At 43.9% G+C, this 26,316-nt stretch overlaps 1 protein-coding gene across 1 annotated transcript; it reads right to left on the reverse strand.

Moving 5' to 3' along the window:
• Positions 1–484: 484 nt before the first annotated feature.
• On the reverse strand, positions 485–25,472 carry LOC120527066. The gene is made up of 17 exons (XM_039750102.1): positions 25,345–25,472; positions 20,540–20,607; positions 18,214–18,240; positions 17,451–17,474; positions 15,663–15,686; positions 14,915–14,941; positions 12,396–12,419; positions 11,948–11,974; positions 10,377–10,403; positions 10,181–10,207; positions 9,231–9,257; positions 6,926–7,003; positions 5,844–5,885; positions 4,979–5,017; positions 4,094–4,111; positions 2,573–2,737; positions 485–692 (listed from the first exon to the last, which is right to left on the reverse strand). The coding sequence occupies exons 2-17, from the start codon at positions 20,591–20,593 to the stop codon at positions 627–629; spliced, it is 696 nt and encodes a 231-aa protein (XP_039606036.1). The 5' UTR covers positions 20,594–20,607; positions 25,345–25,472; the 3' UTR covers positions 485–626.
• Between the last annotated feature and the right edge of the window lie 844 nt (positions 25,473–26,316).

Genomic DNA, 26,316 nt, shown 5'->3' on the forward strand with positions numbered 1-26,316 from the left:
GCCACTTTGGTGCCCAGCTTGGATCACTAGGGGGCAGCACTTCAGGATTAACCCAAAAAGTTGGGGAAATGCCCTGACTGTGCCACTCACAAGGCTCTTGATGAACAATTCTGGTCTATAAAGACAAGCCTGGCAGTCTGAAGGTGGCATGGAGTCCTAAGCTGAGCAGGTGGAATCTTCATTTTGGGAATTTAATTGACTATTTTGTGATGTTCTGTAAGTATCACCATTGTGGGTGCATTTATGACTAAAGGCATCCCACAACCAGGGATCTTGGCACCTAAAGGGGTCTTCAGCGGAGTCGGACCCTGGAATCAGAGCCCGGAGTTTACCTGCTCCTGGGGTTATGTCTGCAGAGTGGCATCTGTGACCCAAATCAGAAATGTCATGGGCTCTTTCACACAACAGCCAGCAGGTGGCGCCACTTATGAAACCTGCGACTCCTTCCTTTTATTTCCTATTGGAAAGTCACCAGAGTCACACAGAAGGTTGACAACACTTGTTTTTTATTTTGTGTCACTTTGCCATTACACTACTGGAAGCTTCCTTGGAGCTAATTGTACAAAATAAACCAAATCATCCTAATTGCAGCCATCAATATGAGCTTTCCAAGTGGAGAAAAGCAGCTATTGGGCACCCAAGACCTGTAGGCCATTCATCTTGTCTTCCACGTCTTCCTGGTTTGGCAGCGTCTGCAAACAAAATTAAACATCTCAATAAATCCAGAGGTGCGTAAAACAAAAAGGTCACTTCAATTCTGTGACCTGGAAGATCTGTAGGTGACGCTCTTCTGTTGTGTCCAAATCCAAAGTAGGCCAAAAATATATTCAAAAAAATTATTATACGCAATGGAGCCGAAAATACAAAGGGAAACGGAAAATAGCAAACTACCGTGTTTTTGGGGGGTGGGGGGGGGTCCACTTTCTCACAAGCATTTCCTGCCCACCTTCCTCACCCCCTGGCCTGTCAACAACTAAGGTGACCTACAGACTGACCAGCTACCTCCAGGTACATTCTGCAAGTCACATCTGGGGTCCCAAATGTCACATACAAACCCTGGAACCACAAGTCTGGAGCGCCCTCTTGTGGCCACGGGCTGTCCCACTCATAGGAATGGTGAGTCTCCTACATGGATTTATAATTTAGGGTACACGCCAGGGGAGGGGATTCTTGTTTATCACAGTGGAGGAACAGCAGCCAGAAGAAGCCTGAAGTCACCTGCCCTTTCAAGCTCCACTCATTTTGTTTGGCCAAAGTAAAAGAAAAGAGACGACCATCTCAAAAAGCAGGATGGCTGGTTTGACCAGAAGTGTATGAGCTAAAACAAAACCAAAAAAAGACGCTCCTGTAATTATTCTCTCTTCACCAGTAGCAGGTGCCATTCAGCTCCTGTAATTACTCTCCAGTCACTACTAGGGGTGTCGTTTAGAATTTGCAGTTACTCTCCGCTCACCTCTAGAGGGCACCGTTTAGGTGTTGCAATTACTCTCTGGGCACTGTTTAGCTCCTTATTCTTTCATTTCAACACTAGAGGCCACTGTTTAGCTCCTGCAGTTATTTTTTGCTCACCACTAGATGGCACCATTTAGAATGTGCAATTGATGCCATTTCAACACTAGAGGGCACCATTTAGCTTCTGCGTTTACTTTTCACTCTCCACTAGAGGGTACCATTTAGTTGTTGCAATTACTCACTAGGCACTATTTACCTCAAGCAATTACTTTCATTTCAACGCTAGAGGGCACTGTTTAGTATTGTGAATTACCCTGTGGGCACTGTTTAGCTCCTGCAGTTACTTTTTGCTCACCACTAGATGGCACCCTTTAGAATGTGCAATTGATGCCATTTCAACACTAGAGGGCACCATTTAGCTTCTGCGTTTACTTTTCACTCTCCACTAGAGGGCACCGTTTCGTTCCTGCAGTTACCCTCCTGTCACCACTAGAGGATCCCCAAGATCCTTTTTTTGTTACGTTTACCATCTTTATGTTAGGTGAGGGTCTCGGAGTTTCAACCCCAAACTTTCCTCTGTTTTTGTCCTTTTACAAGGACCAGGGGGTTTGTGGAATGCAAACCATCCTTGACTTTAGGATATGAGAGAGGATGATTTTAAATTGTATAGCTTGACACCTGAGAGAGTTATGATAAATTGTGACAGTGCAATAAAAAATTTACCCCCCCCCCAAAATAAATGAGTTTTTTATTTTTATATAGCGCCTTTCACAGTGAACACGTATTTTTACTAATAAGGCAGCTTTCATAGAAGCGATGAGGTGCCTCAGAAATCCACTGGATCAACGTGATAAATCAGAAAGGGTGAAAGAGCCACCTGTCCATCTGTCCATCCATTCATTTTCTATCCCACTCAATTTAATTATAAAGCGCCTTTAAGTGAGAAGGAGGATTATGAAACTCATAGAGTTGAGAAGTCAGATAAGCTTTCATTGTATGAGGAAGCCTCAGGACAAGACAGAGGGGGTGCCAGCTGTGGTGAACGTGAGGGTCACACCTGAAGGCCAAGTGTGAGGTCATGGAGATGGGAGACCACCTTACACCCCAGACCCTGCTGTACCTTTGTCCATTGGTTGTTGATTGTCACTTCAATGCTATCATCCTCCAATGGCCACCACTGAGTCGGGAGGGTCTGAGGTGGTCTGCTGTCCACCTCCTGCTGCCCAGTTGCACCTACTGAGGGGTCTGCGGCTGCTGTGGCATTTTCTGCACCAGTTGAGTTATCCTGAAAGTGATAAGTGGGATAAATGAGCAGCTTTAATTTGAACATTTATATGCATTACAGATGTGAAAAAAATGTGTCAGGTCACAAATGGGTGACACCCCGATCATCATGTCATTGTCACATCAGTGGTCTCCACACCCCTCTACCCACCTTCCTCCATTACAGTCAGGGTGGTCCTACAGTAGAACCAGAACAGGCTGGAATGCTTTGAACAAGAAACCCTAAGCAGACAAATACAACTAGCTGAGCAGAGGCAGTAGTGAAAGGCGCTATATAATCGGACCATTGTGTGATTCATGGAGTAAATTTGAAACATAAAGTGAATCTAAAGATCCAACTGTTTCCAGTAAATGAGTCGCTCATAGGCCTGATGGTGACTGCGCCCGTGTCCTTATGCTTTGTCACAATGCCCCCCATAGTGTACGCTGCCCCGAGGCTCTTCGCAGGCACAGTTCTGTTTATGAATGATGGCAACGGCAGAATCAGCGTCCACTCGAAATGAGTCCTTGGAAATGCTGGAGCACCTGGGACCACCAGAGGGAGCTCTAGGCACACAGTCCTCTACAGCCCTGCCGGTGGTCCGAGATCGGGTCTGGAAAGCCAGGTGGACAGGCTGGGAGTCTGGAGTGAAATCAGAGGCAACGGCTTCAACTGTCAAATTCTGGTTGGATTTTTTAGCGCCTTTCACAATGAGCATTATGCCAAGGCTGTTTACGGACACCATTACGTGATTTCTATTTTTCACGACTAGAATGCTAGAAATGGAATTCGCTCTACAGGAGTCGGGTGTAGGAATTCAATCTGGGACTTTAAAATGTGATATAGCGCCTTTCATAGTCAGTGCCATTTCCATTCTCCTTTTCTGCACTATGCAGTTCTTTTCACATTACTAGAGCTGGAAGGTGAGCTGGCTGACTTGGGGTCACCCAAGGAGCCAGTGCTGGGGACATTCATGTTCTATGTGGCACCTTTCAATTAGTATGCTCAACAGTCCAACTCCAAGGCCACCGTGCGGTCACACGACATGCTGCTCAGTCCCTGTACTCCTCCACAGACGCACCACCACATTTACACCCTCGGCCCATCGGCCGTCCCTTCCCCATGCCACCATCATCAGGGGCCAATGCAGTGTCACCACCACGGCCTCTGCCTTGACACTAAAGGATCCCCTCCTGTTAGTGCCACAGGTATGCCACATCCCACTGCCCTCCTGCCCAGAGCTCAAGGTGCCCTCTGGGGAGGTGCCATGCTGAACAGGTGCTTCAGATTTGTGGCACAAAGTTTGACTTTATTAAGCATAGTGACAATGGGGGTGTCATACATGACGTGGCCTACAGGATTCTGTCTGAGACGTACCTTCATGAAAGATGGAGCCTGTGTGAAGAAAAAATCAAAGATGGTTATAATAATAATCATCATCATCATCATCATCATATTCCATAAATTGAATGCAGCTCAAATTGCTTTACAAAAATTACAATTACCCACAAATGACATACAAATTAAAGAGTAAAATACATTACTAAATCATAGTAATAAATGTATGTAGCACATTCCATAATAATAATTAAAACAATAATAAATACACATAATATAAAATAAAACTTTATTGTGCACCATCAGACAAACTGATATTTTATATAGCGCCTTTAATTGACATCACTCAGTGCTTAACCTATTAGAATCAAAAATCATTTGAAAAAAGAAATTTAGGGAGAGCTGCAGAAAATCTGCAAAGTGTGACATATGGGGACAAGTCTGCAATCCGAAATGCCACAGTAGGGTCATAAACGGCCGTGCCAGTCATAAAGAGTTGAACCCAAATCCACTTGTTTGTGATGGTGGAAGGAAACACAATTTAGTTTTAAACATTGGTGAAGCTAAGTTGACCCCCTGTGTGGGTGGGTGTGTGTGTTCAAAATGTAATGGACTGGCACCCCGCCCAGGTGTTGCTCCTGCCTTGTGTTCGACTCTTGCCAGGTTAAGCTTCAGCTTCTCTGGCTAAGCAGGCGCAGAAAATGGGCAGCGGAGGCTCAGCTCAGTTCTTCATAGAGACGGCTGCCGAGACTGCTGAACAGTCAAACGATGCCATCTAGCGGCCTATGAAGGAATTGCACTTCCTAAACAATGGGAACGTAGGGACAGGAATTTGAGAGAAATTAGGCACTGAGACTACTGGGTATGCAGTCTGGATGTCCATCAGTCACTCTGACCCTGAAGGTGTGTGTTTCAGGTACTCACCTGCTGCATTATTCCATACTCGTAGGCGTAGGTGGGGGGCTGCAAAAGGGAAAAAAAATGCAAGAATTAGAAAAACGACAAACAGGAAATACTGGACACATGAAGAGAAACCAGCCCATCTATTCATTGAGTCCAGATAATCTAACGTTCGTCACTGGACCAGCAACTGAAGGAGTTCAGTCAGTCAGTCAGCAGCAGCACTGGGTGGGCTGTCAGTCTGTCAGTACATGATAGGACATGGAGACTCACTATGGACCCACTGAAAGGTTTCAGTCTCCTTAATCTGTGAGTCTTCGAGGGGGGAGAGGAAAACTGGAGAATCTGAAGGAGGAATTCATAAGATAGACAGGGAGGACACGCAGACTCCACACTAAGAGCATCCCAGGGGAGAAATGCAGGCAGTGAGCACACAAGTTACCATTGTGGGGGGGTTGGGGGGGTAGGGGGGCAAAATACCAACTCATATAAAAAGACTTGCTCAAGAGCGCCCTCTAGTGGTCAAAAAGAGATGTGTGCCCCACTGTTCTGGGTGTGGAGGGCAACACGTTAAAAACTGGGGTCACCAGTCAGTCATCTGATACTGGGGTGCCAATGACCCTGAATGGAGTGCACCAGTAAGACAATGGAGGGGAGGACAGAAAGAATTGTCATTTATACCTTAGGTAGATGAGAAAGGCACTATATAATAGATAGATAGATAGATAGATAGATAGATAGATAGATGTGAAAGGCACTATATGAAAAATGGACAGATAGTGATGAGAGGTGCTAAATAACAGAGAAATATGAAAGGCGCTATATAAGCCCACAGATACAGTAGGTATAGAGGAAGGCCCCATCCAGCAGACAGTCTCATCTGACATACCTGGCTTGATGCGTTGATTTTGATCTTCAGATATTCAACGGGCTGTGAAAAGAATAAAAACAAATCCAGTTGTCATGCAGCAGATGCCATTTGTTGGTCCTGTAAACCAAACCTTTTCTTTCACCCCTAATGGATGCCAACAACTCTATGGCTGAACTGGCATCGCCCTCAGTGCCCTTATATTTGTTTCACATCTCGCTTTGTCTCTTCTACCTGACTGCTCAGGGTGGGCTACTGAAAAGGGGCCGTGAAGTGTAGCTGCCTTAGCTGCGTCACAATTCCACCAACATCCAGTAAGCTTTGGCCCACTGAGACCTCCATTTGAACTTAGCAGGCTCTCTAATCCAGTAGAGGGCAGCATATGTCATTTTTGGACCAGTGGGAATTAAGTGATGATCTTCTGCTGAAACCACCAGAGGGAGCTGCAAACTAACAGCCCTCTATGGGCCTGAAGAGTCAGGTGGATCAGCCACCCCACATTTTAATTAGGGACCTCAACATCTTTAGATTGTCAGGTACTGTCATGACTTTTAAACTGTGACATGGAGGAAATATGGGGACAGAGGAGCTGTTAGCCAACCAATTTAACAACATGTGGACTCAAACGCTAACTGCTGTTCTCAAATTTCAGTCTTTGATGTTGTTTCTCCTATTATGTTCTCCTGCTGGATAAACTTTTACTTTAAAGTACAAATTCCTTTTTGTGTTAGACATTTGGTCCTCTTGGTCTCCATAACTCGAGAGCTCCCCCTAGAGCCCACACTTCATACTTTATAACCTTGTATTGTATTGATACACTCAGGGTCCCCGAGGAGCCGTCCATTATAAACAGCACATGGAGGTCCATGGAATATCAGGAAAACCTCACATTTTGTTACTTATGTCTGGAATTCATTCTGATTGCTCATCTTTTATATGCAGCACCCTGACATCCCCCCAATTGTTCTTTTATAAATATGAAGATTGCTTGGGCTGCCTGGTCCCCATTTTCAACTTCTCTGAACCCTTGGACTGTGTTTTCAGTTGTACCCCGATTTAAAGAACATGATGTTAAGAAAGTGAATAAAGCAACAGGAACGTACCTTCTGAGAAGGATATCTGGGCATAGTGGGATAGATCGGCTGGTAGCCCCCGTAGTTTGGATAGAGTGGACTCACATACTGCAAACAGGAGAGAAACAAAACACAAGAGGCTGCATGTTAGGACCTCCAGACAGGGTGGGCTTATGTGCTGACCCTCCTCAGATTGGCAGCGCCAGCAGTGCAGCCTTCCACCTTCACCCCCAATGTACTCAGGAGCAGCTAAAGGACACTTCAGTGATCAATCAGTACAGGAGAGGAACTCGGGCCGCAGCACAACAAGCTCCGATCTGGACGGCCTGACTAATCTCTCCAGTTATTATTAAACAATCCACAGTCTATCTATCTATCTATCTATCTATCTATCTATCTATCTATTATATAGTGCCTTTCACTCTATCTATCTATCTATCTATCTATCTATCTATCTATCTATCTATCTATCTATTATATATAGTGCCTTTCACTCTATCTATCTATCTATCTATCTATCTATCTATCTATCTATCTATCTATCTATCTATCTATCTATCTTATAGTGCCTTTCATATCTATCTATCTATCTATCTATCTATCTATCTATCTATCTATCTATCTATCTATCTACAGTGGTGTGAAAACTATTTGCCCCCTTCCTGATTTCTTATTCTTTTGCATGTTTGTCACACAAAATGTTTCTGATCATCAAACACATTTAACCATTAGTCAAATATAACACAAGTAAACATAAAATGCAGTTTTTAAATGATGGTTTTTATTATTTAGGGAGAAAAAATCCAAACCTACATGGCCCTGTGTGAAAAGTAATTGCCCCCTTGTTAAACAATCACCTAACTGTGGTGTATCACACCTGAGTTCAATTTCCTGATTACTGCCACACCTGTTTCAATCAAGAAATCACTTAAATAGGAGCTGCCTGACACAGAGAAGTAGACCAAAAGCACCTCAAAAGCTAGACATCATGCCAAGATCCAAAGAAATTCAGGAACAAATGAGAACAGAAGTCATTGAGATCTATCAGTCTGGTAAAGGTTATAAAGCCATTTCTAAAGCTTTGGGACTCCAGCGAACCACAGTGAGAGCCATTATCCACAAATGGCAAAAACATGGAACAGTGGTGAACCTTCCCAGGAGTGGCCGGCCGACCAAAATTCCCCAAGAGCGCAGAGACGACTCATCCGAGAGGTCACAAAAGACCCCAAGACAACGTCTAAAGAACTGCAGGCCTCACTTGCCTCACTTAAGGTCAGTGTTCACGACTCCACCATAAGAAAGAGACTGGGCAAAACGGCCTGCATGGCAGATTTCCAAGACGCAAACCACTTTTAAGCAAAAAGAACATTAGGGCTCGTCTCAATTTTGCTAAGAAACATCTCAATGATTGCCATGACTTTCGGGAAAATACCTTGTGGACTGATGAGACAAAAGTTGAACTTTTTGGAAGGCAAATGTCCCGTTACATCTGGCGTAAAAGGAACAAAGCATTTCAGAAAAAGAACATCATACCAACAGTAAAATATGGTGGTGGTAGTGTGATGGTCTGGGGTTGTTTTGCTGCTTCAGGACCTGGAAGGCTTGCTGTGATAGATGGAACCATGAATTCTACTGTCTACCAAAAATCCTGAAGGAGAATGTCCGCCATCTGTTCGTCAACTCAAGCTGAAGCGATCTTGGGTGCTGCAACAGGACAATGACCCAAAACACACCAGCAAATCCACCTCTGAATGGCTGAAGAAAAACAAAATGAAGACTTTGGAGTGGCCTAGTCAAAGTCCTGACCTGAATCCAATTGAGATGCTATGGCATGACCTTAAAAAGGCGCTTCATGCTAGAAAACCCTCAAATAAAGCTGAATTACAGCAATTCTGCAAAGATAAGTGGGCCAAAATTCCTCCAGAGCGCTGTAAAAGACTCATTGCAAGTTATCGCAAACGCTTGATTGCAGTTATTGCTGCTAAGGGTGGCCCAACCAGTTATTAGGTTCAGGGGGCAATTACTTTTTCACACAGGGCCATCTAAGTTTGGATTTTCTTTTCTCCCTAAATAATAAAAAACATCATTTAAAAACTGCATTTTGTGTTTACTTGTGTTATATTTGACTAATGGTTAAATGTGTTTGATGATCAGAAACATTTTGTGTGACAAACATGAAAAAGAATAAGAAATCAGGAAGGGGGCAAATAGTTTTTCACACCACTGTATCTATCTATCTATCTATCTATTATATAGTGCCATTCACCAATCTATCTATACATTTAAAATAAAACCAAAAGAAATTCACAACATGAAAAGCTGAAGACTTCTTTACCTGATTTTGGGGGCTGACCTCCAAAGTCTGGAAGAAAAGAGACAAGTAATTTCAATGACCATACAGAGGATCCAGTCAGTCAGTCAGTCAGTCAGTCAGCCATTTTCCAACCCACTGTATCCTAACTACAGGGTCACGGGGGTCTGCAGTAGCCAATCCCAGACAGCACAGGGCGCAAGGTAGGAACAAACCCCTGGCAGGGCACCAGCCCACCGCAGGGCACACACACAACACACTAGGGACAATTTAGGATGGCTAATGCACCTAATCTGCAGGTCTTTGGACTGTGGGAAGAAACCATGCAGACACTGGGAGGACATGCAAACTCCATGCAGGGAGGACCCGGGAAGCAAACTCAGGTGTCCTAACTGCGGGGCAGCAGCTCTACCCACTGTGCCACCGTGCCACAGAGCATCCATGAATCTCTAAATTCATTCTTTTTTTTTTTTTTATCACGCCTTACACTTCAAGCAACTACTTGCAACTTTCACAGTCATGCCAATTAAACAGGCAGTTCATCAGGCACCCAGATGCAGGGTCCACAGTCACATAAGAAAGAGAGCAGGACTCTGGGTCTTCAGGGCGCCACCTTGTGGAGAGTATTTACATTATAAGTGTGATAAATGACACAAATGAAAATGAGTTTTTCTTTGGACTGTGAATGACGCCGGTCACTTGAAGTCTGAGCTCAGTGGACTGGTGACTCGCCCAACACATCCACACTAAGACACTCAGAGGCACTCTGAGCACCACACGGGCACCAGGGCAACAGGAACCAGACATGGAGACGGCATGGCTATGGCATCCACAAGCAAAGTTAGCAACCCATATGGCAAGGTGCTGATTAGCTATAAAGATTAGTGACACACAAATGGCAAACAGGAAATCTTCACTTGAGCTCCGCACAGTCAAAGGAAAGAGAAGGGGCATGAGAAGAACAAAAAAATTACCTGCTGTGTGGGCAGAGCATTCTGACTCTGAAAAAACAGAAAAGGGCAGAATGAGCAACTCAATGTCAGCACCAGCAGCAAAAAAAGAGCAAGAAGCTTAGTCAATGTGAAAAAAATCAATGAAGGAAAAAATTAAGGAAGGAGCAGATGATGTTTGAGCACCGAACTAAAAAAAGTAAAAGAAAATAACAAATACCTGTAGGAAAGGAAATATGCGGAAAATCTGAAAAAAGAAAATAAAATAAAAGTATTAACACAAGAAACAAAAACTCATGGGCATCAAATGGGAACCTGAAGACTACAATCAGTGCTGGCAGGGACATACCAGGATGATCGAGGATGAAGATGAGCAGATATTCTACAAAGTGAGATGCGAAAGAAGGACAGGAAAAGCACAGAGGAATACAAAGAGTGTGACAGGTATGAGAGATGTGAATTGAAAGGCACTATATAATAGACAAATAGACATTAAAGGCAGTATAAAAGAGATCAATAGGAAAGACTCTGTATATAATAACAAGATTGACAGGCATTGTACAACAGATAGATAGATAGATAGATAGATAGATAGATAGATAGATAGATAGATAGATAGAGTGAAAGGCACTATATAATAGATAGATAGATAGATAGATAGATAGATAGATAGATAGATAGATAGATAGATAGATAGATAGATAGATGAAAGGCACTATATAATAGATAGATAGATAGATAGATAGATAGATAGATAGATAGATAGATAGATAGATAGATAGATGAAAGGCACTATATGATAGATAGATAGATAGATAGATAGATAGATAGATAGATAGATAGATAGATGTGAAAGGCACTATATAATAGATAGATAGATAGATAGATAGATAGATAGATAGATAGATAGATAGAGTGAAAGGCACTATATGATAGATAGATAGATAGATAGATAGATAGATAGATAGATAGATAGATAGATAGATAGATAGATGTGAAAGGCACTATATAATAGATAGATAGATAGATAGATAGATAGATAGATAGATAGATAGATAGATAGATAGATGAAAGGCACTATATAATAGATAGATAGATAGATAGATAGATAGATAGATAGATAGATAGATAGATAGATAGATAGATAGATGAAAGGCACTATATAATAGATAGATAGATAGATAGATAGATAGATAGATAGATAGATAGATAGATAGATAGATAGATGAAAGGCACTATATAATAGATAGATAGATAGATAGATAGATAGATAGATAGATAGATAGATAGATGAAAGGCACTATATTGATAGATAGATAGATAGATAGATAGATAGATAGATAGATAGATAGATAGATTTGAAAGGCACTATATAATACATACATAGATGGGTATGAAAGACGCTATTTAGCCAAAGATACAGTATAGAGAGTGTGAAAGGCACTATATAAAATAGTAAGATGATAATAAAGGAACTATATAAATATACAGTAGAGCAGTATGACATGTATTTGTGGAGTTTAAAGACACTATATAAACCAGCTAAGTGTACACAGTATATTAAAAGTGACTATTATTTTTATCTTTAAGTTTTATCATTAAATATAATCTTTATTTTTCATAATCTACATCGTAATATCTTGGTTTACTTATTCCAGGTTATTCTTGTTTCAGTTTTTATCTTAGATGATATTTTTTTTTAATACATGTGTCTACAGCATCACAACATAAAGTCCAAGTTAATGGAGGCAGACAGAACACGGACTGTAACAGACAGAGTCCTCTCCCTACCTGCTGCAGGCCGTTTCCGTTTGCTCTCTAAAAAGAAGAACATCCACAGGGTTAGTCAGTTTCAGCCCATTGCTCTTTCCTCACACATATTCAGGACGTCTAAGATCTTCATTTCATTTCATGTCATTTCTTTTTTGACTGTTTAAGAAGTGAGGCGCTTTGATCCGCCTTTCCATTGCGGATCACCTGTGGCCATTAAAGAGTTAATAAGGGGGTCCCACCTGGACAAGCTGAGACTCCTGAAGAAGCCACGCCCTTCTCTCCCTCCCATATCTGTGCAAACCCACACCACTGCGCCACCACGCTACCCCACCTGGTCCTGCCAGCCGAGTGAAGTGGCTGCAGTTGCTCCGATCACGGATGAGGGTCGAGGTGTCTTTCAAACCCAACTCAGATCTCAGCCTGAAGGCGGCCGTCCAAGACATAAAGTAACACAAAGCAGACTTACCATGACAGGCATCATGTTGAAGCCCTGTGCCAGGAAAAAAAAAGACAAAGACAGTAAGAAAATGACTAGACGGCTCACAGTTTTTGCAGATAATGGATTTCCCGAATGTCTCTATTTTTTATTATTATTTTTTTTTTCAAAACAAAAGAATCAGATTCCGCCAATGTCATAGGCTGCCCACCCTTTGAGTCTCTTTATTACAATTTCGTGCAGTGACGGTCATGACGGCGGGATGGACGAGAAGGTTGCCGGAGTACGCGGCCCACAATTTACTAATCGGTGCTCCTCGATGTCAAGAGCGCGCCGTCAGTACCACGAGACATCGAGGGGATCCTTCTAAGTGTCAGGGGCGCGCATCCCTTAACTTACCTAAACCGCACCCGAGGCGCCCACCCATGCCGTGTGCGCATGTGTATATGGTGGGATAGTTTTGGGATTAAACTATAAATGGAAAGAAAAAGATTAAGAGAAATATTGTAATGAAAACTGGCATGGAAAGACTAAGGCATTCACCAAACAGCGTAACAGCGTACATTAAAAAGCATAACGTCCCGTGTCGTACTTCTCCACCTTGACTACACTTGGGAATAGACCCCTAAAATAACAAATCAGGACGCCTGGCCACTCTCGCCCCGTTCCCCCGTCATGTGATATGGCCGATGTCTCCGATCGTGTACCGGAATATGTCTGAAATCCCCCGCTGAGCAGGCGCCATCCACTTCTCCGATTTATTCCACTCTTCAAGTCTCCCCTTTGCGTTTTTTTAAATCATAACCCGCTGAGAGAACGCGCCGAAAACCAGTTTGAAACTTGTCGAATGCGCGCCCCCGTCTCGCTGCCACTCAAGCATTTTCGCCCCGCCCATCTTAGGGGACGTTCACGGCTCCTACGCTCTTATTATTAGGCTACCGCTGGCACAGCAGTGTTTGTTTGGCACTCTGTTAAATAGTTTACATCGCACGCCTTGTCTGCATCATTTGTCCATAGCATTTATTTATTTATTTATTTATTTATCAGTGTTGCCCCCGAGTTGCAATAGACAAGCAAGGGATTCAAATGAAGGAGATGGTATGGGAAGGGACAGCACAACCACTGTCCCACCAGACCTTTCTTTCTGAACAACTAACTCCCTACACATTTCTGATTATCCATCCATTCATTTTTCGCCACTTATCCCGATCTAAGTCATGGGAGCAGCAGCCCATAATGTCAGCCCTGATGTCCCTTTTCCTCCTCCAACTTCTCCAGGGACGGACAGCGAGTCATTCCTTAGACCAGCAGAGAGATGTCATCTCTCCAGCGTGTCATGGGACTGCTGCCCTAAGTAAGAACTTTCCCAGAGAGCTGTCCAGGAGGCATCCTTATCAGGTTCCTGAATCACCTCAACTGTCACTTATCGACACAGATCAGCAGCGACTTTAGTCTGAGCTCCTTCCGATTGTCTGCTTCTCTCACCATATCTCCAAGGCTGAGCAATCTGCAAAGGAAGCTCATCCCTGGCATTTGTATCCGTGATTCAGTTCTTTTCGTCACTACCCACAGCTCAAGGCCACACGTGAGGATAGACACGTAGACTGAGACCACTAAATCGATAGCATTGCCTTTCAGCTCAGCTCTCTGTCCACCACAACTGACCAGTGCAACGTCCACATGAAGGCAGACGCTGGTCCCCTCTGCATGTCAGCCTCCCACTCCCTTCTCCCCTCATTTGACAGCAGGACCCCAGGGTACTTCAAGACAGCACCGCGTCATCAACCTGGAGAGGGCACTGCACCCTGACCTTGGTGCTGGAGGTGCTGATCTTCATCCTGGCTTCTTCACACTTGGGTGCAGACCACCCCAGTGCTTGTCTAAGTTCACAGCCCTGATTAAGGACCACATCATCCACAAAAAGCAGAACTGAGATCACCAGACTGGACCCCCCTTAGCTGTTCTCTCCATTACATTCTGAACCGAGTCGGTGGCAGGGGGCAGCCCTAGCAGAGTCCCACACCCACCAGGAGTGACTTACTGCCGACAACACAAAACCAAACTCTCATCCGGTTGTATGAGGATTGAGATGCCTACAACAGAAGACCCCATACCCCATCCTCCTGAAGTACTCCTCATAGGACACCCCGAGGGACGAGGCCACTAAACACACATAGTCTGGCTGGCTATACTGCCATGAAGCCTCCAGAACCTATTTGGAGAGTCGAGTGTTCTGAGATGGGACGATGTCCACTTTGTTCTCACACCACACAAGTCTCACCCAACAGTCGGACCCTCCCTTCCTGAACCCTGGCATAGGCCTTCCCAGGGAGATCCAATCTGTAATGATGAATTCCCAGAATAGTCCCCTTTAAATTTTGGGTTTAGATCTCAAATATGGCGGAGTTTGATGGAAACACCACAAAGCACCATTATGGATAAAGACAGACAAGAAGACCAGAGACAGCAGCAGGCCCGGCCTGGACGGCAGCGTCTCTGCTCAGATTATTAAAGTTTACGCAGAAGACAAAATGGCTTCATCACCTTACCTGTTGAAAGTTGAGTCCATTTCCACCCTGGAAAATAATGAAAAGAAATCGTTTAACATTCTCAGCTCTAACGTGTTCACCATGGCAGACTGGAGAAGTGGTGGGCACAATGGAAGGATCAGCCCTGGATGAGATGCCAACTCACTCGTACACCAATTTAGGGTCACGACTTAGCCAACCTATGTCTTTAGAGATGTGGGAGGGAAGCCCACCTGGTCATTGGGAGAACATGGAAAACCTCAAAGGCTGAAGACTCAAACCCAGCCAAACGGACCTTCTATGCTGTCCATCAAAGAAATAATGAAGGCCAAAGACCTCCAAAACAAACAAGCCCACCATAACAGGCACAGAGGAAGAAAAGAGCATGAAATAAAAATGGAGAATGGGACGAGGGCAGACAATGGAATTCAAGGGGCCTGTGATCTTCCTCACCTTAGCCTTACAAGTCAAAGTCATCACACGTGTAGCGGTGGGGCCAGTTTTGGGGGGCACAAAGGAAAATCTCTCTACCTTGGAGGAGGAGATGGATCTCCAAGTGTGGATCGTGCACTAAATCCTTGAGTGCTTATTGCGGGGGGTCCACTGATGAGCTCACCCCAACTTGTTCAAAACCCTTGGACCACCACTGGTGCCATGAGTTCATTTCACTTTTTTTTAATAGTAAATGCTGACACAGGGTAAGGTGGGGGGAATAAACACATGTGGCATGCATACAAGTGAAAGGTCCATTTGATCAGAAACGACCTACCTGCACTGGGAATCCATTCATGCCCTGAAAAGAAACAAAATGTGTGAGATGGTCAATAAAGGGGACATGCAAAATGAAAATGAGTCGCACAAGAGAAACCGTGATTCAAAATAATATGAGTGGCACAGGGGTTGGTATGGGTGCCTCTATGATCCAATGATATCCAATGTAATATCACATGATAAACACATCTGGAATTAGCTGGCAGCTTCCTGCCTCATGCCACATGTTGACTGGGTGGGCATCACAAACATTAACACTACTTTTATGAGTCCAATACCAAATGGCATACAACAGAGATGCATACATTGTATTTGAAATTCCAACAGATGGTGCATCATTGGTAGCACAGCTTGTGCAATGTAAATTAATAAAATAGCGTAACATTCTGAAATTCCCAAACATATATGAGTGTGTTATGTGGCTAGCTGGCTATTCCAAAGTGGCCCCACCTGTGAGTGTGTGTGTGAATGACTGTGCCAAGCAGTGGACTGACTCTTGAGCCCTCATGAGCATTTAACTCTGTTATACACACTTACACATATTCATATGAAATGAAATCAAAATAATCAACGTAAACCTCAGCATCTACTGGAATGTGTTTATTAATGCATGTGTTAATAAAATGTATTGCATTTTTCATTCCAACAGATGGCACCGTCACAGACATTAATACTGCATTTTACGAATTCCATAGCAAATAGTATATAACAGAGGCATCTGGAGGGAAAGTTCCATGTATTGCTTCTTTTTTATTGAGATACAATGAAATTGATTTAAACGTGTAGCTAAGGCATTCCTAACGTTTCCATTATTCCTGCTTGAAATGGATGATTTTTAATTTGGTATTCAAATATGGCCGCTAAGCCCCATTTTTAGTAGCAACTCCTTCAGTGTGCTAATGGTCAACTCCCTTAAATTATCTATCATTAGTCCTCGATACACGATAATTGGTTATTAGAGAAACCTTTGTGATTACATTACCACCGCTGACCCCAGTTATTATGTTCACTTGGCATTCCAGCCCTGGCATTCCTAATCCTGGGCTCAAAAATGACCAAAATGATGATGATGATGATGATTATTATTATTTTTGCAGAATGAAGCTTATTCCATGTTGCAGATTACCAAGAAACTGAAGATTTCATACAAAGGTGTGTGTTGATCTGATGGCCCTCTTGTTGTCCACAGAACAGCTGATGTACCCCACGAGACACCCTAAGTCCTGATGTTTTCTGTGGATTGACGACATAAGGACACCAGAAGCTGATCAGACAAACTGGCCTTCCTCAACCAGAGAGGTGGAGGTCTTCAGAATTTGAGGGGGCCAGGAGTTTAAAACTGTCCCCATGAATGTATAATTTGTCACCCTGGCTTCTAAAGCGGATGATCAGCTCTTTGGTTTTAAGGGTTCTGAGTGCCTGGTTGTTGTTGGAGTGCCATTGTGATCTTACTGGAATGCGCCATTTGTCTCTGTGATGATTGGTGCCCATTAAATGAAATCAAATGAAACCAGTCATGCTATAGAGAAGTGTGCTCTTCACATGGCCGGCTGTATTAAATGACGCCCACCCTGGAATGTCATTTGTCACAATGGCAGGCAAGTATTTTTCTCGCCAGCGACGCACCTCCGGTTTTAATGAGCCCCCCCCCCCACTGTGGTGTCGTCCACAAACTTAACGATACGATTTGTGGGTGTAAAGTGCGAGAAGGATGGGGCTGAGCACACCAGTGCTGAGGGTCAAGCAGATTGTCAGAAATTTTAATGTCATGTTGCAAGAGGCTTATCTGCATCAGCACTCCTCTGCCACCCTGGAATGACATCAAAATCCAGAATTACTATTCAGTTGTTTTAATTCTTCCTGCTGTTCAGAGAGCAGGTGAGTGAAATCCACGAGCAGCACAAAGAGAAGCCCCCGCAGCCTTTGACACTCAGACGGCAGACGTCTCCTCTTGGGAGGTGTGAGGCTTACGGGTAGGAGATGGTGGCTCAGGGTTATGTCTGATTACTGCCTGCACTGCGTTTTTTAAATTTTTGCTACCTTTAGAATCTAAATATGCCGTACAAAAATGACAAAAGGGGACGTGAAGAATACCAAAGCAAAAGAGTAAAAACCAAGGATGAAAACAGACAACTGGAGACGGCCATCATGTGAACAACAGCAAGCAGAAGACATCTAATGTGCAGGAGCGAGCAGACCCTCCGTCACACACTGCAGCCTGCTGGCTCTCCTACTCCACCGATTTCAGCACACGTCCGCCCACTGCTAAGCTCGGCTCCATTTCTGTCCTCAGACGAAGAAGACTCACTCGAGGGAAGACCACCCTTTCTGATCAATGAGGCCCAAGAAGGAACCCAAAGAAGAGCTGGCGTTGTGTCTCAGCCTCACTTCGACTCATTCAGACATCTGGCCACCTTTACTAAAGGCAGTTCAACCCTGAAGGTGTCTTTCTGTTTTCTTCTGACCCCCTCACACCCTAATCTGCGGTTTATTGTTTCATCCTACGCCCCAGTCAACAGAAAAATGGCAAAACAAAATGAACTTTTTACCTGCATTGTGGGCATCCTGTTCAAAACCTACAATTAAAAAAAAAGAATCCAAAATGACAAACTGAGTGTCATACAGGCAGGTGTTCTGTGGCTCCCTGGCTTCTGGTGATTTTCCTTATTATTATTTTTTTAAGATCATTTTTCATGTTTTTTTGTTATTAAGTCACTTTCATTTAAAATGCGTTGCTGTCACTCTTGTTTAATGGTTATGTGTTGTGTTGATGTGTTCTGTGGGTGGAACCTCACAAGGGGCGGGCCCACTATGACATCACGTGTGAGGGACCGCCCCTGCCTTTATACTGAGTTGGAGCAGACGACGCCCTCAGAGGTTCTTTCATTTCTGTGCCATGTGTTGTATCCCGGGCAGCTCTACCAGTTTTTGACAGGCGATGCCACACTTTGGAGTTTTGAGGTGTGAACCACTAGAGGGCACTGCAGCACCCCAAACCTCAGACACAACAGCACAGACACAGTTCAAGATGCTAATAAATGGATCTGATGCCACAAATACCTTATACATACTCTACAACTCCCATGCCATACAAACTCTTCCCTTCTCCACTCCACCCAGGTGGGCTTCGCCCAACTCCTCCCCTGACTCGGACTCCCCAGGTGAAGTGCAGCAGCTTCCCTGTATTATATCCAGGAAGCACTTCCAGGTCAGGAATTACCTCACCGTGCAGACCACCCTAGCGGCACCTGAGGTACCCAATGTGGCCACTAACCAAAACTACAGCTTCTATGCAGCCCTGTGGGTGACCGAATGGGATGCATGCCAGATGGATATTGCCACCCAGTGTACTGAGGAAGCACAAGGCCCTGGGGAGCAGTATCCCCCTGTCCATCCATTATAACCGCATCCCAACTAAGAAAGGTGCCACCAACAAACCTGGTCAGGATGCCCGTCCATCAACATCCTTCTGTTAAAAAGCAGGTAAGGAGCCATCCATCCCTGCCAAGATGCCAGCCAACCCATGTTGTCTATTACAAAAGCCAATCTCACATGCCCTCGAGGTATTTCAAGAGCACAGATGGCCGTATAGTGGATAATGCCTGACATCCATCCATCCATTATCCAACCCGCTATATCCTAACTACAGGGTCACGAGGGTCTGCTGGAGCCAATCCCAGCCAACACAGGGCGCAAGGCAGGAAACAAACGGCGGGCAGGGCGCCAGCCCACCGCAGAGTGCCTGATGTGGAGACACCAAATAATCTCAGTGTTGTATTGGGCCTGAGTGGCTGTAGATGGGGTCAATGATGGTTCAGGAAATGTGCCCCCCAGAGGTGACTGCCTAGTTCACCTGAAAAGTACAGCCAGCTATGGCTTCCTCCTCGGATGTGTGGGTTTGGACCTCTTTGAACTGGGTTGCATTTTTAGGCAAACCCTTTTACCTCCTTTTGCACTTTCCCCCTTGTTTGTTCCCCTTTTCTTTATATAAATACATTCTTCATTTATAGAGTTGTTTTCATTTCCCTCTGTCAGGGGTTTATGGTTATCCTCACCCTTGAATGGCATTTTGAGCATTTAAAGTGGTTCTGAACTTTTCAAAGCCTAAGCCCCGTTTTGGGCCTGTGCAGGCCTGGAAGCCTGCTCTTTGAATTTGGGGTTAGGCCACCTAGGATGAGGCCTATTTGAGGGTCAGTCTCAAATAAAGTCCCAGTCTGGCTGATGACATTTCAGAGGCCCTGCTTACCCTTTTGACAATTTTATGTTGCTGCTTTACAAAAAAATGAACCTGACTATAAAACAAAGATAAAAAAATAAAGAAAAAGAATCCAAAAACAACAAAAACGTTGTGTGATAAATGGCCAGCCAGTTATCCCAGCCAATACCCCCAGGCAGCCAGGTGAAGCCCTCCCTGCAGCATGGAGGTGCCCCGAATGCCAGCAGGGAATTATAGACAATGCAGTTTTTATCCACAGCCCTGCTGGATACCACAGGGGCCACTAGAAGGCGCTGAAGGGAGGAGCGACGATTGTTTCCCCTACAACCCGGAAGTGCATCCTAGTCACATGGACAGAGGAAATGACGTGCTTCCGGGTTGAAGAAGAGGAGTTTTTATCTGACCCGGAAGTGCTACCAGTCACATGGACAGAGATAGAAAACACTTCCGGGTCACGGACTATATAAAGGACGGTGGGAGATCCCTGGGTGGAGCTGAGTCGGGAGGAAGGGTGGCAACGCGCCTGGGAGTTGGAGGGTTGGTTATTGTAATTATTGTATTGGTTATTATATGAGTATTGTGGAGTGGAGGGTGCTTGGTGCACATTATTATTATAAAATAAATAAGTAATTCAGAGATAAAAATCAATTGTCACTTACCGGGACAGCGAGGCCTTCAGCCAGCCAACAAGCGAGCACAATTAGGACCTTCATTATCAAAAATGAACCTGTGAGGAAATGGAAAAGACGTTCAGGTCACCTCTTAATGCTGTGGTCAGGGGGACGCTGGAGTTGATCTTCTTAGTGACCATCTCTATCTGGTCAGGGTTACAGGGGACCAAGGGCTCAACCAAACAAGACACACTCACACAGACACCTCAGTCACAGTGGACTTATTTAATGAGTCGTCATCAGTGTGGTCTTTGGGCTGCGAGGGGCGAGTGGGTGACTGGATGAGGTCAGATGGGACATCACACGTATGTTGTCTCTGTCTTTGTGTGACATCTGCTCATTACAAGAATACAATCATGTACAGAATACAATGACACTGTCCGTCTTGAGAGGCGCTGCTATTTCTCTAAGATTATAAATAACAATGCTAGTAATCCCAGAGTCTTATTTTCTACAATTGATCGTCTGTTAAACCAGGTAACTCAAAGGAATGCCCCCAGAATACTTCCAGTGAAACCTGTGAGAACATTGCTGTGTTTTTCACTCAAAAAATTAATGATATTAGAGATAACATAGTATATCTCCCCAACACTGCAGAACCTCCAAAGCCCCGGTACTCCGTTATAAACAAATTAAATGCTTTTACCAGGATAGATTTACCTGAATTACAAAGTATAATCTCTCAACTGAAACCCTCCACCTGCGTCCTTGACCCGATACCAACAAGGTTTTTCAAAGAAATATCAGGCGTGCTAATTGATAATATTCTTGACATAGTAAATTCGTCATTAGATACGGGGTCTTCCCAGACTGTCTTAAGACTGCTGTAGTTAAACCCCTACTTAAGAAACATAATCTTGACCCTCGCTCTTGAAAATTTTAGACCCATCTCTAACCTGCCTTTCTTAAGTAAAGTTCTAGAGAAGGCAGCCATTATGCAGTTAAATGACCACCTCAATAAACCTGCTATTCTTGATAAATTTCAGTCGGGTTTTAGAACAAATCACAGCACAGAAACTGCACTCGTTAAAGTAGTAAATGACTTGCGAGTGAATGCAGACAGAGGCCATTTATCTGTTCTCATCCTCTTAGATCTGAGTGTTGCATTTGACACCATTGATCACAACATTCTTAGAAATCGCCTTAGTCAATGGGTGGGCCTCTCTGGCAGGGTCTTAAATTGGTTTGAATCCTACCTGGCAGGTAGAAAATTCTTTGTGAGTTGTGGTAATCAAATCTCAAAGACACATGATATCCGATATGGTGTTCCACAAGGCTCTATCCTGGGTCCGCTGCTCTTCTCAATCTACATGCTTCCGTTAGGTCAGATTATCTCAGGGCACAACGTGAGCTACCACAGCTATGCTGATGACACACAGCTGTACTTATCAATAGCGCCTGATGACCCCGACTCTCTTGATTCACTAACACAATGTCTGACTTGTATCTCTGAATGGATGAATAGTAACTCAAGTTAAATAAAGAGAAAACTGAAATCTTAGTGATTGGCAATAATGGACACAATGAGGCTATCAGAAATAAACTGGATACATTAGGATTAAAAGTCAAGACGGAGGTAAAAAGCTTAGGGGTGATTGTTGACTGTAATCTGAATTTTAAATCACATATTAATCAGATCATTAGGACAGCATTTTTTCACTTAAGAAACATAAGTAAAGTTAGACCTCTTATATCACTGAAAGATGCTGAGAAATTAGTTCACGCGTTTGTTTTCAGTCGACTAGATTACTGTAACGCACTCCTCTCAGGACCACCCAAAGAAGACATAAATCAGTGACAACGAGTGCAGAATGCAGCTGCTAGAATCCTAACTGGGAAAAGAAAATCCGAACACATTTCTCCAGTTTTAATGTCACTACACTGGTCACCTGTGTCATTCAGAATTGACTTTAAAATTCTGCTGATGGTTTATAAAGCCTTAAATAATCTGCGCCATTTTATATATCGGAATGCCTGACACCTTATATTCCAAATCGTAACCTCAGATCCTCAAATGAGTGTCTCCTTAGAATTCCAAGGACAAAACTTAAAAGAAGTGGTGAGGCGGCCCCTTCTGCTGTTATGCACCTAAAATCTGGAATAGCCTGCCAATAGGAATTCACCAGGCTGATACAGTAGAGCAGTTTAAAACACTGCTGAAAACACATTACTGTAACATGGCCTTTTTAGAACTTCACCTTCATTTAATCCTGATACTCTGTACAGTATATTCAGTTCATTAAATAACTATTCATGGTGGCTCTAAAATCCGTACTAACCTCTACTCTGTCTTCTGTTTCTTTTCACGTTTTTTTGTGGTGGCGATCTGCACCACCACCTAATCAACACACCGTGATGTTCCTACATTGATGGATTAAAAGCCAGAAGTCTACGTGACCATCATCATCAAGTTCTTCCATGAAAACCCTAAATACAAAGAGGACTGTTTGACTTATGTTAGGTAGAATGCCCAGAGGGGACTGGGTGGTCTCGTGGTCTGGAATCCCTACAGATTTTATTTTTTTCTCTCCAGCTTTTGGAGTTTTTTTTTTTTCTGTCCACCCTGGCCATCAGACCTTACTTATTCTATGTTAATTAATGTTGACTTATGTTTTTTTTTTTTATTGTGTCTTCTATTTTTCTATTCATTTTGTAAAGCACTTTGAGCTACATTTTTTTGTATGAATATGTGCTACATAAATAAATGTTGATTGATTGATTGATTACACACACACATTCATTAGATAGATAGATAGATAGATAGATAGATAGATAGATAGATAGATAGATAGATAGATAGATAGATAGATAGATAGAGTGAAAGGCACTATATAATAGATAGATAGATAGATAGATAGATAGATAGATAGATAGAGTGAATGGTGCTATATGATAGATAGATAGATAGATAGATAGATAGATAGATAGATAGATAGATAGATAGATAGATAGATAGATACTTTATTAATCCCAATGGGAAATTCACACTATAGTGTCAATGTACCATGACAGTCCTGGAGGACCACAGAGTGCTGTAGATTTTTGTTCCAACCAGAATCCTAATTAGGATAAGCAGAAAGCCAGGCATATGGTGGGCACTGATTATGACAGAATGCCACGCCAAGAGGTCTGGAGGTGCAGGAGAGAGAAAGGGGGACCAGAGAAGTGTGTGAGGATTGTCCAGGACGTGTATGAGGGAGTGAGGACCTGGGGTTAGGGTTACAGACAAGACCCCATATAGAGGAGGTCCGGCTCCAGGGATCTTCTTTGGTCTGGTTATGGGTGTGTTCAGTCATGGAATAAAAATCCAGCCACACGCTGGTGCAGGCTTCTCACAGATGCGATAGTGTTGTGTGGCACCAGAAAGGAGGAAGTGGAAAAATGGAGAAAGGCTTTGGAAGATGGAGGGCTGAAGATAAATAGGAAGAAGAAGACAAAATATCTGAGGTTTAATGAGAATCAGGATTCAGAAGTTAACCTGCAGGGGAGCCATTGAACAGAGGGGGAGTTTAAGGATCTGGGAGCAGAGGTAGACCAAGATGGAGAATGAGATGAATTAAATGAAGAGATCGCCCACAGAAGGCAGTGTGAATGGAGTGTCGTGAGCTCAAAGAATTGAGGTGAAGGCTCAAGGAAAGGTTTATAAAACCAGCAACAACTGATAGAGCTGAGAGACATGGTGGGCAGTGAAGGGAGCACAGCAGAAGAAGAAGTGAGATGTGGCAGAAATGAGGACGTGGAGATGGTGGTGTGGAGTTACAAAAAAGGACAGGATGAGAAATGAGACCATCAGAGGGGCATCAAATGTGGGAGAAGACGTCTAAGAAAGGACAGGAAAGGAGGCCGAAGTGACATGGATGTGTGTGACGATGAGAGAGCAGGAAGATGAGGGCAAAAGAGGGATGGGAATGGAATTACAGGGGGGAGAGAAAGAGAAAGGGACTGAAGCAGAGATGACCGCATAAAGCAAAAGAAGAACTGAAGGAGGTTAGGGGCCCGAGTGATGAGGAGGTGTGTGGAAAAGGATGGCCAGGGACATCAACCCCACAATATAGAAGAGGGAGAAGAGCAAATAAATGAAGAAGAGGGGGATAGCAAGCACCCCTGACCATCACCGTTCTGTATCTGACCTGCTTCTGGTAGTCTTTAAAGGCCTCTGGCTTTTGACCTCCTCTTAAACGTGAAGAGCCTGATCTCAAGCAATGCCCATATCTGGCCGAGCTCCATGCCATGACCTACAGGGAGTACCTTCTCTGACATGCTGAGCCTGCTATCTGACACATCCACACTTCAACCCCATGACCCACAGTGAAGTAACCCCTGACCTGTAACCCCTGACCTGCCCATATATGCTCATACCTGACCCCAACTCCATCCCATGACCCAGAGCGAAGACCTTCTCTTTTATAGTAAGAGCCTGACATCTGGCTGTGCCCATGTATGCCCAGATCTGGCCTCATCCTATGACCCACAATGAGGACTTATATGGTAAGATTCTGATGTCTGATCCCACCTCAGTGAAGACCTCCTTGAGAGGGGACAACAAAAGTCCTCTTGGAAACACAAATGCAAACAATGCAACTCCACACAGAAAGCATCCTGGGCAGAGAGTTGCAATGACAGAGCCTTCAGGCCGCCTATCAATCTCTTATTTTATATAGCGCCTTTCAGAGGACAAGCTTATAATGACCGTGAGCTTGAAGTAGCGACATTAGACACCAGGAAAGAAGCGACGTGAATAAGAAACAATCATCAAAGAGCAGCCAACAATGAAGAACGTGCAGACGACTCACCGAGAGCGGAGCAGATGATCGAGTCACTCGCTGACTTGTGGACGTCGCTCTGAGGAATGGCCGACCGGTGATGACCCAGAGTGAGGCCTCCTGCATTTATAAGGCCGCCCGGCCTCTGAGTCACCCGGCGGCTTCTGTTTGTTTTGATTCTTTTGTTATTTTCATTACTTTAACTGTTTTTGCAAAAAAAAAAAAAAATGTTAAGAATTTAATCCCTAATTTCTTTTTGGAGGCATTTTAAGGATTCCAGCAGTTTTACAAAGTAGTTGTTTTTGTCCTTAATGGCCGCCCTGAGGCTCCCTAATTGCATATTGCAGCCCTGATGTCACCAACACCAAATCCAGCAGGAGATGAGCTCTTAATGAGCTGCGTGTTTGTGAGACCTGAGACAGAGGCGGGCGTAAAGCCTCAATCAGAACACTCACCTCGCTAGGTGAGATTGCAACACGACGGGCATGACTTCATCCATCGGGCAGCAGAGGGGCTGGCGGCACCCCAGGTTTTGGATGGTGGACCGTGATGTTCAAGTTCAGGGGTTGGTAGTCCATGGAGTGATCTGTCCATTCGGATGTGGCCTTGAGATACTCTTTCAAGGGGTCTGGCACCCCATGCCCATCTTGCCCATACTGTTCTTGGCATTAGGCATCAGGGTGCCAGATGGTTCTTTAAAAAGCTTCTTGTTGTCACCTAGTGGCCCAGAGAGCGTCCTTGGGATCCCCCTTGCTGATTATTATCACAAAATGTTAAACTTTCAGCTCCTGAAATTCAAATCGAACTACTGCCCACTGGGACAGTGCCAGCTAGTTACAGCACCTTAAAGATAAATGGCACTGCTATGATGATGAAAAGTTCAACTGCCAATGTGAATGTGTCAAGACTTTTAATAAACATTTCAAAACAATGTGCAAAAGTATGTGCCCCTGCATGGTTGTGAATAAAACTGCACTACTAGATCAATCATTCATATAGCGT

This window comes from Polypterus senegalus, chromosome 4 (genome assembly GCF_016835505.1).
Source record: "Polypterus senegalus isolate Bchr_013 chromosome 4, ASM1683550v1, whole genome shotgun sequence".
Classification (NCBI taxonomy): Eukaryota; Metazoa; Chordata; class Cladistia; order Polypteriformes; family Polypteridae; genus Polypterus; species Polypterus senegalus.